Source organism: Aythya ferina (assembly GCF_964211825.1).
Source record: "Aythya ferina genome assembly, chromosome: 1".
NCBI lineage: Eukaryota > Metazoa > Chordata > Aves > Anseriformes > Anatidae > Aythya > Aythya ferina.
Genome location: NC_140296.1, coordinates 138,073,335 through 138,087,045, shown reverse-complemented (window position 1 = coordinate 138,087,045; position 13,711 = coordinate 138,073,335). Strand labels below are relative to the sequence as shown.

The following is a 13,711-nucleotide window of genomic DNA, read 5'->3' as shown; positions in this document are numbered from 1 at the left end:
ACATGCAAAGACAGAACAATGATGTTGAAATTCTTTTACACTAGGGGCAATGCATCCATCAACAAATATACAAGCACGTCTGATTCCACAAAGGCACATTTGTAAGGAAATTAAATGAAATGTGGCTTGTGTCATTTGCTATGAAGAGTTAGCAGTTTTCTAATAAAGTGGTGCCAGATTCATTGCCAGAATAAGCAAGGGCTCACTCCATTGGTCCTGATGAGTTTACAACTGGTTGCTTCATTGATGACTTTGGCCTCTTTTCAGTAATTGGATTTGATAGTTAAATGCTGAAAGGTGGAGAAAGGACTAAAGGGCTAATTATTATGGCTTTTGGACTCGTTTTTTCCTGTAACATTAGCTGCTGCTGCCATATCTGACCTCTGACAAAAGGCCCCTATAAGAAGCATAGGATGAGGAGCAGCGGGGCAGAGCAGGGGCTGCCCATGGGGCCAGGGAAATGTGGGATGGCACTCCTGGGATGATGCAAAGCACCGGGCAGTAACTGAGGACCAGGGTGGGTGAACCATGCCTAGAGGAGATGGTATGTTTCAGAGGACTGGGTTTGGGCTTGAGAATTGGTGGTGAGCACAAGTAACATCCCCTGATACATCAGCCTGGTTTCCTGGGACTGGCTGGATGGGAAGCTGCCTTACATTTGGTCCACTTCCTCTAATGGGAATGGTTACTCCAAGCTTGACTCTTAACTGCATTGCTTAGTTTTGTTGACAGCAGTTCTTTGCTCTTCAGTGAACTGTGGACTCAGCAGAGCTGGGAGCATGAAAACCAGTGCAGTGGGGTCTCATGCTACCTCAGGTTTCGAGGGTGTGGTATGTGCCAGAGGTCTGTAGGGCACCACTTCTCCTCAAGGTGTAGGGGCTGAGTAGTTAACACAGAAGAGGTTTTCTTGTTACAGAGGTGCAGGAGACAGGGAGGAAGAATAAGTACGAAGATTTTGGCAAAGGTTCTGTGAGGCATACAGCTTTTGCTAGATGCATCTCTTTGTAGCTTTTGCGCAATGGTTATTTACTGAGAGGCCAGCTTTCATAAACATCAAAGTTGTGTTTAATACAGTAATGAGCAAACATAACAATATGGAGAAACAAACAGGGAAACCTGGCACAGCCAGTATTTCCGTCAACAGGATATGGGAAAGGAAAGTAATTGCAGTAAAATGAGAATGTCACTCATAAGGCTGTATCAGTTTGTTTGTTTGTTTGTTTTTTTAAAAAAAAAAGTGTGACATTTCTGATCTTTGATGCTTACCTGCATGTGTGGTTTGTCTCCAGTTGTGGGGGTGAGTAATCATAAGTAACAATTTACAGAAAAAAAGAAAAGGAACGGTTGATGGAGGGAGAAAATACAGATTTCATATGAGATGTCTGTGCCTCCCCCCTCCCCCTTTTTTTTCAAAGTAGTTTCAGTCTCTTTAGTCCTGGGATGAGTGTCTTGAAAGGATGTTTCACAATAAGCATAGGCTGTAAATCTCCTTTCATAACTCTAATCTGGGAGAAGATGCTTCTTTTAGGAAGGTGTGCTGGGGGGAAGGACACACAAGAAAATGCTTATGACTGTAAGTCACTGCGTGTCACATTAACCCTCCTGTTTTTATCATCCTAATTTTGTATTTGTATTAAGCTATACTTGTATGAGTAAGGAAAACATTACTGAGATCCCCAAGTAGCTGTAAAACAGTCAGCTCATAAGCTGTCATGCACGTCAACAGAGTGCTAAGAGGCAGGACTTGGGCACTGTGTGGCTCAGGCTGTGTGGCAGCTCTTCCTGGGCACTTGCTGGTGCTTCCATGCTTTTTCAGCAGGTCTGATAATATCTTCATTGTCAGCTGTTCATGTTTGCATATAACCTGTGGATACATAAAACAGTCATGAAGCCTACTGGGTATTCTCTCTCTCCTCTTCTTTTGCTCTGCCTTGGCACATATGAAAAGAGCTGTTGTATGCAAATTGTATGTTGCTTAGAGTAAGAGAGTGAGCACCTGTCTTAGTATACAATTATGAAGTACAGTAGAAAAAGATAGAGAAAGACAAATTCTTTTTTCTATAGATTGGTCCAGCTATGTGTTGTCGACGGAAGGAAGACACAGACGCTCAATATGAGTGAACAATGAACTTCAACTTTAATGGATAGCTCAGTCGCCTTTTATCTAGTTCGAACATAATCAACTCATACATATTGCAAAAACTAAGCTCAGGATTGGCTAACATTTCCCGCTCTTTTCAGGTAGTTCCTCCTTCTTTTAGCCACCGTCCCGCCTTAGGGACTTTCCCCATCGCTCAAGGGCATCGTGTCCTTGAGCCTGATTGGCTCTCAGCCAGCTGCGTACGTGCCAGACTCATGTGAGTTGAGTGCTATGCAATCCAATGCCTGAGAACTTCTCACAACACAGCCTGTTGTGGGGTTGGGCAGAGGATTTGAGAGCTGAAATTGAATATAATTAATACCTCTCTTTAATTTGAGGAGCTGCATGCCATCACAAATCTTAATTTCCACAAGAATCAACCCACCATCTCTAAACTGTCTCTTGCTTTCTTCTTTTATGCAATGACCCTGACATGTTTTCCTGTAGGGAATGTACCTCTACTCTTTTATTACCTTGAGAAGTTCTAGAAAAATTCAGTGGTGTGACAAAATTAAAGCTCTCAGTGACTTTCATGCTGGGTATAAAAAATGCATTGCTGCTTCATCAAATGTCCACTGGTTTTGGTGATCTCATTGTTGATATGTCATCTCTCCTTCTGCCAGTTCAATCATAAACACTTGTCTAATTAATTCAATAGTGGGAATGTTATTGGCATGAGCAGTGTTGTGCTCAAGATGATGCTAGGTGTGATTTGGCTCTGACTGCAGTTATAGTCTGACAAAGTTATAGTAACACTCATTATGAAGCTAAAAGCTGTGTGAAGTAAATCGTGAAAGAAAACCTGTTTGTTTGTTTTTCCAAGGACAAATTGTAATTGATTTAGAGCATGAATGTTTCATTTAAAGCCAGTCAGTGTGATTTATCACTTACCTGTGTTTTCTTTTCTTTTTAAAGCTCATGGGACATTCTGAATGGGATCACAAACGAGGACCCAGAGGATCACAGGTCAGTAGCTCAATATTTTGTGTTTCTTTTTGGTATTTAAGCAGGTTTTCTGTCTATGATTGGCAAAATTGTTCATCTTATTAATATTCGTAGGATTGAACCATAGAAAGAAATCATAAAACCATGACAGCTTTCATTATTATAATTTTTGAGCTATAATCCAAACAGGTGATCTCAGCAGAGCAGAATATTGCAACAGAAAGAAGTTTCTTTCTGTAGCAGAAAGACAGATTAGATGTATTGAAAAATCACTTACTCTGCTTTCTCCATGTATCTCCAGTATATCAAGAAAAGCAATCTCAAATAACATGTGTGCGTTTTTTTTTAGCCCAACAAACTGGTAAAACTCAGATGGCCCTCCTATCTTGTTCAATAATAGAGGGATTAGTGGTGTTGAAACTGTACAAGCATGTGGGGGAATATTCTGTAGCTCATGGTTTGCTGTTGACTCATCTCTGAAGGGAAGTTACGCTAGTAGGGTTAATGGCATTATACATTTTTAAGTTTTCTGTAGAATAAGAATTACTGCAGAGGAGTCATTGCTACTAATGTGATGCTCAGGAATTTTCCTGTTTAGAAAAAGCAGTCTCTCCCATCTGGTGCTGAAATGATATAAATACACTATTAGCCTTTCTGTATTTCAGATTTTCTTTTCCTTCAGCTGAAAGATTTTTATACAAATGTGAACATCTAAGTCTAAATAAACAGGCTCTGTTACTGTGAAGCTACCTGCTATTTGCGACCTTAATTTCAGTAGGTTAGTTCTTGAAGTATCCTTCATACTCCCCCTTGCAAAAATCACTGGAGGAACTGCTTTTTTTAATGAGAAAATACTGTATGTCAATAACAAAGCTGTTCCTTGTTTCCTTAATGGACAAGATTTACTATTTCCAATGCAGAACTCATTTGCTAAGTTGTCCTTTTGCTTTTTTAGCCTTATTATTGTTGAATTCTACATTTTTTTCTGTTTTCCAAGTTTCTGCCTTGCATTTTTTTTTTTCAAATTCATCTTGAAATTTGCAGGATGTTTATTATTCCATTAAACAGTTTAAGATGTGTTGCAGTTCTGATTTTCCAGGTGTCAATATCTGCCATTTCAAAAATATAAAAAACAGAAAGAGGCTAGTTTTCAATGGAAATTTAGGAATTTCAGAAATCCTATCTAGTAAGTGGAGAACTGTTCAATACTTAATCTCTCTGGCCTCATCTAATATACTAGTTCATTATATTGTGTCCTTCTAGTCCAAAGATTGGAAGGTAAATTAGACTCCTAGACTACTGTTGAGTAGAAGTGATCACTTGAAGGAGCCCTATGATGGCTTAAACTTTTCTAACATTATTACAAGTCTTCATCTGATTTTTTTTTTTTTTTTAATGTATATGAAAATATGGGTATGTTTTTGTACGTTCTACATCAGTGCCTTCATGATTGAAAAATGCTTTGATGTTCTTGTTCTTTTTTGGTTGGTTGGTTGTTTTTTTGTTTTGTTTTGTTTTTATTTGTTGGTTGGTTGGGTAGACATTTTTGAAGGTTTAAAGGTATCTAATATAAACAGTAGAGAAAGGGATTTAGGTAAGTGGTATCAATCTGATTTAAATAGATTTTAAATTAAAAGATAAAAATAGATGAATTTGACCATCAAAAAGATATCTTTCTGCAGGAAAGTTGTACTGTTTAATGGATCCCTTTTGTGTTTTCTGAAAAACAAAAACAAAAACAAAAAACAAAATACAAACAAACAAAAAAAAACTGAGCTCACAGGATGAAACAGTTGCTGAAGAATTTGTTATTTGTTCTGATGAGGCTGATTTCTTCCAAGAAGGGTTCCAGAGAACTACTGGCCTGGATTCTTTCTTTCACCCACTTCTAAGAATAAGGAGGGAAATAGTCACATAGACATTCATTCTGCATATGCAAATGCTGTAAATGCCGTCTGCATATAAAACCATTTGTTGGGCACTGTGAGAGAAAGCTGTAGTTGGTCAAAATGAAATAACTGGTTACTAAACAAATACAGGTGGAGTCCTCTGGATTTCAGTGGAGGCAGGGGAGGAGATACTTGTTAGAAGATAGATAGCTCTATACAAACTTTTAAGATTTGCTCAGTCTGACTGAGTATGGTTTTGTTCCTTCCCTGTGTGATATCCTAGATACTCCTCTACCATTTTGTATTAAAAAAAATAAAATAAAATAGAAAAAGTTCAGGGCTAATGGGATAAGAAAAGTTCTTTGGCATTCCCTGCAGGTCAACCTGCAGTAGTTTGAACTTCCCTGGAGAATACAGTCATAGTTTTAAAAATGTTTTTCTAGAAATCTCTGTATCAGATTTTCATGTAGAAGTTTCCAGTTGATTGTTTTTTCCTTATGCTGAATGTCTTTTGGTTTTATTTTATTTTTTTTAACAAAATGCACAAAAAAATATTTCAACTCCTCAGATTGTGTACCTTCAAAACAGGAGATAAACTGCATACATGTGGTCTCTTTGATAGAGAATAGAATCTATCTTTAAAAAAATACAAAGTTTAGATCAAGTTCTTTCTTTAAGCAATCTGTTGTTGTTGTTTGTTTTTTTTTTTTTTTTTTTTTTTTTTTTTTTTGTGTATAGGTGCTCTGCAATGCTTCTAGAAAGCTAAACATCATAAATCTTGGCAGAAACATTGTAAATACCAATTTGTACCACAGAAATGTTAAGGAAACTTGAATAAGGTGGGAAAATAAAATGACCCAAGCTGTGTATAATGTTATATCCTAGTGCCCTGTCACAGGAAATAATGAAGAAAAGTTTCATTAGGGAGAAGAAAGAAATCTAGTTTGTTGCACTGTAGCCTCAGATTCTTTACATGTTTTTGAAAACTGATAGGGACAGTGTTAAACTTAATTCCTTGAAAATTTAGGAAAAAAATAAGGAAGATTGGATTTTCACATACAATATAAAATTTGTTTGTTTTTAATACTTCTGTGATTCAGTTGCAATGTTTCCAATTTGTATCCTTTAAAAAAAAAATAAATTTACCCTTTGTTAAATAAGGTCTTGTTTCAAAATTACAATGAGTAATATGGTGGATACACTCAGACATCAATTCTTTAAAGATGGACTAGCAGTTTCCTGCACCACATGATTGCTTGTGATGTTTCCGTAGATCTGCGCGGCTTTACTTCAGCAAGGAAATGAGACTTGGAAGCAGAGGTCTTTTGGCCAGTGGATGGCCAAGTAGCAAGAGGGAAGGAGAGGGTTTTTGGCTTGTGTACTTGCCAGCCAGTTTATTAGTCTTCCATGATCCTTTAAATCTTACATGTATGAAGTGAAGAAAGTGGGAAGATGGATCTTATGAAGCCACCTGTGTGTGTGTGTAAGCAATGTCACTTGAAAGAAAAGGAAATGGAACCACTGGTTTACCATAAAATAAAACTAAATTCCATCAAGATTGGAATTTATTTATTTATTTATTTTTAGAACTAGTAGATTTTCTATTCATTGTGCTTGAAACATAAAAGGAAACTACTACAGTGCACATCATATTTCTTAATGAACCACTTAGAAGATATGTTGCTTTTCTGCTTGCGGGAGTTAAAAGCAAAGTGAAGTAGTTACAGGTAGCACTGGATGTCAAATGAAATATTCTTAGGCTTATGGAAATTTCTTTTTACAGGAGTTTGTCTACTGTGAAGCATCTGCAATTCAATAGGATGTAAATAGGACAAGTAAAAAGCTGTCTTTATAGTGTTTAACTTGCTCCTAACTTCCACACAAGAACCTCACTCAGTCCATTGTAGATTATACACATAAGTGTATATATCTATGTACATTGTAGGTTTCCTTTTCTGTTAGAATAATTTTTGCTTTTAAAGCTGCTGTAACTAGAGTGAATTATATACTGACTTATAACAAGTAGATGAATTCCTGGGTACCTACCTCTTCATTTTTTCCTTCATTTTGTGATTTCTGAAGATAAGAATTCCTGCTGTAAATGCTTCATGTGCAGAACTTATTCTCTGGATTTGATAGCATGAAGGAAGTGCAAAGTGAATTTTATTATGTTCCAAGCTTAATTTTTAAAATCAATACCGATTAAGATCTAGGAAAGAAACTTCCAAAGTAGAATTCCAAATTAAAAAAAAAAATCTAACTGTTTGGGAATGTTTAACCCATCTAAATAAAGCTCTCTCAAACATACACATGCAGTGTGTAAAACTGTATCATCTAACTTGTGTGAGGGGAAAATACCATACTTATTTCTAATATTAGTATGTGTTACAAGAAAATATGAGTGCTAGAATTAATTCTTGGCACGTTATCCCTCCAGACAAAATAGGTAAACTATATTTTAATTATTCTACTAAAATGTAACACTTAATATTTCTAAGACATTTTAGGTGTGATCCACAATACACTTTGTGCAGACATTTTTATGAGGGACCTTGAATTCATGGGAGTTGTTTGTTGCTCTGTCATCAAGCCTTGTTTGGCTTGCTGAAGATGTAGGCGTAGCCCCAGGATTCAGTGGAATCGAGTGATCATTCTTCCAGCAATATAAAAGGATGATGATCGGGAGAGAAACAGAGAGGTTCAGGGTTTTTAATTCTCTTTAAATATAAAAGCTCTCAATTATGTATCTGAGGTGCTGCGTTTTACCACTCCAGTTCCTAAGCAACAGCTATTTTCAGATTGAGTGCGTCTGGTGTTGTCTACCTACTTCATGCTTCTACGAGGTAATTCGTCAGTGAAAGCTAGGCTTTTCACTATCTCACCCGATTCTCTTTGTCGTGGTACTATAAGGAGACAGACACTTTAAAGAAACAGAGGAAGCTTTGGCGAAACCGGTCTGAACCTTGCAGCTTGCAAAACTTCCATACATCGGAGAGCTCTGCCGTCTATAGCCATGAAGCAGAGGAATCAGAAATAAGGTTCTTAACACTCGTTTGGGAGAAGCCTTTTTCTTGAGTGTGAAAAACCTCTAAAGCAGATTCAAAATCATGAGCCGGAAATCTCTGTACTTGCTGAAGCGTAGATGGGAGTCGATTCCCACTACTGACCAGGTACTGTGTTCTGGTGAATCTGTTGTGTCACTGTGTTCCCTTGCAATACCACTGCAAACAGACCTGCAGTGACTTACCTGTGATGGTTGGGGTTCTCCAAATACAGTGAGATCCATCTGATCTTTGCTTTTTGTTTCCATGATGAATAGTACAAAAATGTATGCAAAGCTGCCTTTGCAAGAGCATGTACTTGCAAATGTGGAGTTGCCATTGCAGTCCACTAATGCAGATTTAAGTAACCAATAGGATTTTCCTCTCCCCCAAATGAGATGTTTGTTGAAGATTAAATTAAAAGGAAGATGGATGTTGCAAGTATTTTAAAAAGATCGGCTAAGGAAATGTGTAATTACTGCTGGTAGTTCCTTGGTGCATGTCTTTGTTGCATGTCGTATCTCATACATGTATCTGTGTATGTATGATATCACTGGTTACAAATAGCTGTAATGCACTGGCAGAACCTCAGCTTTTCCAACATCATCTTGGTTGATGCGTCATTTTGAGTATGTTAAAAAGGACTTGTGAACAGTGGACTTATGTAAATGATATGGACCACAAGTAATATAAAAATTGTGGAATTGTCTTTGGAACAAGCATCATCATTATAGGTAGGATTAAAATGTCATAAATGGAAGTACAATTAGTACATTTCCTACTCTTGTGCCAGGCACTGTAGGGTTATGTGAAATCTTTTTTACATCTTACTTGGGATGTAAAGATGCTAAAAGAATTAATTCTAAAAGTAATAGTGATAGGAAAATGGAGGAAGTAGCTTATTACATGATCCAACTCAATTTTTCTGTTTATAGAGTGGTTGACTATTCCGTGCATCTTGGGATGCCTTTACTTCAATAGGAAAGTAAAAATCTGGGAGAAATTTCTTCAACAGAAAGAAAGATGGAAGAAAGAAATACTATTATTATTTTTTTTCAGAAGGATCATCCTGCACTTTTTTTGTTGAGAGAGGGGAGGGAAGGGTGTGTTACATGCCTTTTTTTTGTAGAGCTGTAGGTTTTAAAGCCAAATTGGACTTCTGTGAACATCTAGAGATCTCAGACTTAGTAATAGTGAAAAAATATCATGCTGTCACATGCTGTCATCGCAGGCCTATATTTATTGTGTAAATAAGAATATGCCTTTTAGAAATATATCCAGGCTTAATTTAAAGTCTTCAGGTGAATAATAATTCGTCACATTCTCTGATAAAATTTTTCCATTTGTTTAATGTTGTCAGGTTTTGGTTTGTTTATTTTTTTTTTCCTTTAAATAAAACCTTCTCATATGACTTTATCTAACTTAAATCTGCAACCATATCAATTTGCTACACCTTTGAATGTGAAATGTAAAAAGCCCTTTTTCAGATTTTTCTTTTCCCAAACAGCTACCTATGTTATTTTTATACTCCACAGCTATCATTCAAACTATCTAAAACACTAAATTTCAAGGGATGTTCTGGTAACTGAAAATTAAAAAAATAAAAAAAAAAAAAAAGGCATCGTTGGTAAGCACAAATTGATCCAGCTCAATCAGGCATTCATAAATGTCCTGGTAAAATAGAAGTAAATAAATGCTGTTTCATGATGTGTCATTTGTCATGCTGTTTCTATTAAGGAAAACATAGGGAGACTAGTGCCCCTTCTAAGGAAAGCTATATTTTAGCCTCTTGGCTTCATTCTTTCTCTGACATAAATGCCGACCTTTCACTTATTATGAACAAATACTTGACTAGCAAGGGATGCCTGTTTTTGCATGTTGATTGTTAACCATTTCATTTTTCTGGTGTTTCTTTTTTCACTTGAACCCTAATGTTGCATTGCATTATATCTAGGTATATCATACTATTACAGTATGATATACCTAGAAAAAATAGATATTCCTTACCTAGGTGTGAGGTGTGCTTGACATCCCTGAACTGTGTATCCTTTCCATCATCAGCCTCTGAAAGTTTTTAGAAAGAGAAAATGAAATTTCCCTGGCCCATCTACCACTGGGGGAGAAGCAAGACTCAGTAAGAGATGCATGCAGAAGGAGTTGACTTGAGAGGAGTGTGAATCTGTAGGGATTTTTTGAAGGTAAATTAGGGAAGGAAGACAGTGTTTGATTTCAGTCCCAAGGAGATTTGTGTCTCCTGTGCTGTAGTTATGCTGGGCAGCACAGGTACAGTGGAGCTGCTTGTGCTTTTTCTGTGCAGCAAGCAGGAGCTTTCCCCTTGCTCAGTCAAGCCTCAACAGGAGAAGCAGTTACTGTGCAAGATCACAGCCACAAAGGAAAAGACAACTTCTTCAGCATTTCAGGCTGATCCTGCTCAAATAGTTATCATACAAAAATAAGAGCACTGGAGGCTGTAGCGAGGTGGGGGTTGGCCTGTTCTCCCACGTGCCTGGTGACAGGACAAGGGGGAATGGGCTTAAGTTGAGCCAGGGGAGTTTTAGGTTAGATGTTAGGAAGAACTTCTTCACTGAAAGGGTTGTGAGGCATTGGAACAGGCTGCCCAGGGAAGTGGTGGAGTCACCATCCCTGGAAGTCTTCAAAAGACGTTTAGATGTAGAGCTTAGGGAAATGGTTTAGTGGGGACTGTTTGTGTTAGGTCAGAGGTTGGACTCGATGATCTTGAGGTCTCTTCCAACCTAGAAATTCTGTGATTCTGTGATTCTGGTGAAAATTCATTATTCAGCACTTAAAGGGATACACTAGCTTATTATGTTCCAGGCTAACTGTGAGGAAATTATGTTACATTTTTATAGGTAAGCAGCTACTAACAATGTAGGTTATTTCTCTATTCAGAGAAGATGTTTATGTTAGTGAATGGAAAAAAAAAAAAAAACCTTCAAATTGGTTTACTGGTATTAAAACAAACAAAAAACAAACAAACAAACAAACAACAACAACAAGGAAAGCAATAAAATCTAATTTGTAATGTGGGATTTTTGACTTGAGATTGTTTCTAGTTTAAAATAGTAAGGCAGATCTGACTTTTAAGGACACGAAAGCCATAACTTCACTGTGAAGCCTGGTACTCTATTTAAACATACTTCTTATCTTTTAAAAGTTATCCATTGCTTTTTATTCCTCATTTTATATGCTTTCCATCAAGTCAGATTGACCCAGAACCATTTAGTAAAGGCATGGATGAGCAGGCTCCAAATAAGTGGAGAGAAAACCCATGAGTAATTATGATGAATATAGACAATACTGTTTGAGGTCAGGGGGTGTTACATAATTTTATTTTTGATCTGAGAATCATCATGTAAGCTCACAGAGACCACACTACAGAAGTCTATGGTTTCTAGTGTGTAATACACCAAACCTTTCTGTTGTTGTTTTTTAGTGTGTGCATGTATGAAACAGTGAGGGAAGTGGGTTTGGTTTTGAACCCTGAGTTAGAGCTTTATCATTTCAGTTGGTGAGAAATGTCTTACCTAGTTAAACATTTTTATGTGTGGGAGAGCCTGATCCTGCGGGCGTTTTGCATGGGTAAATGTAAGCAGTATGATGATGAATAATATATTAGCATCTTCAAGAAACTGTGGTATCTCATAGTGCTTGATCTTGAATGCTGTGTAGCTCTCAATAATTTCAGGAGGAACTACCTTTATAGATCTGAGAAAAGACTTTAGGAATGTTTTTCTTTCTTGCTCATCCTTCAGTTAGAATTAACTGAACATCATCTGCATTGGAAAATATTTTCTAAAGCTGCTAAGTTTGAAGTTTCAGTACAGTTTTGGGGGAGATTCTCCAACTGTTGTTTTTATTTGGTGTGTGTGCCTGAGGATCTTGTTTTTTGGACTGATGATAATTTTTTATCCCTGGTAACTACAACTGAGAATGATTTCACTGAACAGATACACATTTAAAATGCTGTGGTAACCAAATGCGCCAAAAGTGGTGAAGTGTTACCATATTTGCTGTAAGGTTGTTGAGTATTTCCTCCTGCCTAAAATTCCCTGTAGATTACATGAGCCATAGTCTTTGAGTATAAATTGGATTTGATACCTAAGAGAAGAAGTCTTCACACATTTGCCTATGGCGTAAAACTTAATAACATTGTCTGTCATTGATTACTTTTGAGTTTAAAAACAAGAACTGGATTTATACAATATAGAAGCCCATTAATTGATATGCAGATTTATATAGCTATAAAGAGTTCAAAGGGATGTACAGCGCAGCTAAACAAAGATATATGTAATATTTCTTTAGCTAGAAATGCATGCTTGTAAGAGTACAAGCAATGGTAATGTTTCCTGTACTGTTAAATTACTAGATTATATTTTGACAGATTTGTGTAAAACCCAGGAAGTGTTGCCTCTCTCACCTGCCAGTGGTTTACTACACAGCTATGCCTACTACAGCTTGTAATGTCAAAATCCTGATCCTTACCACTGTTCCATTAGATAGGAAAAACTTCCATAACCTGTAATCCATGCAGGGTGTTAAACAACAAAGAAAAATTGATCCCAGTATGACTTAAGTCATAACTTTGTGAAATTATAAATTCAGGATTTTTTTGAGAAAGTCTGATGTAACGTTACATCATGCTGCCCCCAGACTTTCATTCTGTTCTGTATGAATTCATTCTGTTGGACTAAAGCTGTTTTGAAGAAATTGAAGGATTTTGTCTTGTCACCATTTGGAACTATGTTTCTATTTTTTTCCAGGATTTATTGCTCACTTAGATATAGACTTTTTTGCTAGTTGTACCTTGCCTTTCTGCCCTGAACGATCCTAACCTCTATGCATCCCTGAGGATGTATACATCATATCAGATATCTTCGTGAGATCAGAGCTCCTGTGTTTTATTTGTCTCTGAGATGTCCATTAGATTTGGACTCTTTTTTGCCTGCTGTCCAGCTGCATACAGAAGGTTGACACCAATGTGGCACTGCTTATTGTCTTTGTCCAAAGCCAATTTCACTGGGAAGTTCATGCTGAGGAAGTGTGTGCCCCTGCAAGGCAGCAGTTCTTGCCTCTTGGCAGCATTAAGGAATGCATCAACATGGATGATTGCACAGGGGACAGCCATGGCTGAGATTTACAAGCAGGCACAGTACCAGATGACAGGGCAATCACCTTCCATTCCCTTGTTGAAAAGGGCACCATTCTGTCATCTTTTGGGACCACACTGAAAATCTTCAGTGCAATGGAAATTCTTGGTACCCGCATCCTTTCTGTGCAGAAATCATTAAGCTCTTTACAGACAAGGGGTTAATTGGTATGGGCAAGGAGGCCATAGAGCAGTTGGTGTGGGCCTGTCTAGGTCTCCTTGGCTGACAGATTGCCTAAGGATTGAGAAAACATAAACAACAGAGCCATCCTTTCAAGTGCCCATTACTGGCGGGTTGTGCCTGGTTATTCCTTTTCCACAAAATCTCTCCCAGGAAGACTACACCAAGTCCTTGAAGGACACTTACCATGGCACTACCACCACAAGCGCACATGGTCCCTTTGGGAAGTTTCGGTGTCAGAAGAAGAAACATGCACAATTGAGGAAGAGAAATGCAAATTGTAGTTGTAGTCATTGTATCTACTTAGAAGGAGTGCATACAGACTGAGGGGCTGCAGGAGCAGCAATG

At 37.4% G+C, this 13,711-nt stretch overlaps 1 protein-coding gene across 2 annotated transcripts in view; it reads left to right on the top strand.

Moving 5' to 3' along the window:
- The window catches only part of PDE3A (phosphodiesterase 3A), a 270,354-nt gene that overhangs the window by 162,059 nt on the left and 94,584 nt on the right, over nt 1-13,711 (top strand). For both annotated transcript variants that reach the window (XM_084510599.1, XM_084510598.1), the window contains exon 2: nt 3,056-3,106. In XM_084510599.1, coding sequence (XP_084366725.1) covers nt 3,056-3,106 — 51 coding nt within the window. The remainder of the gene's footprint in view (nt 1-3,055; nt 3,107-13,711) is intronic.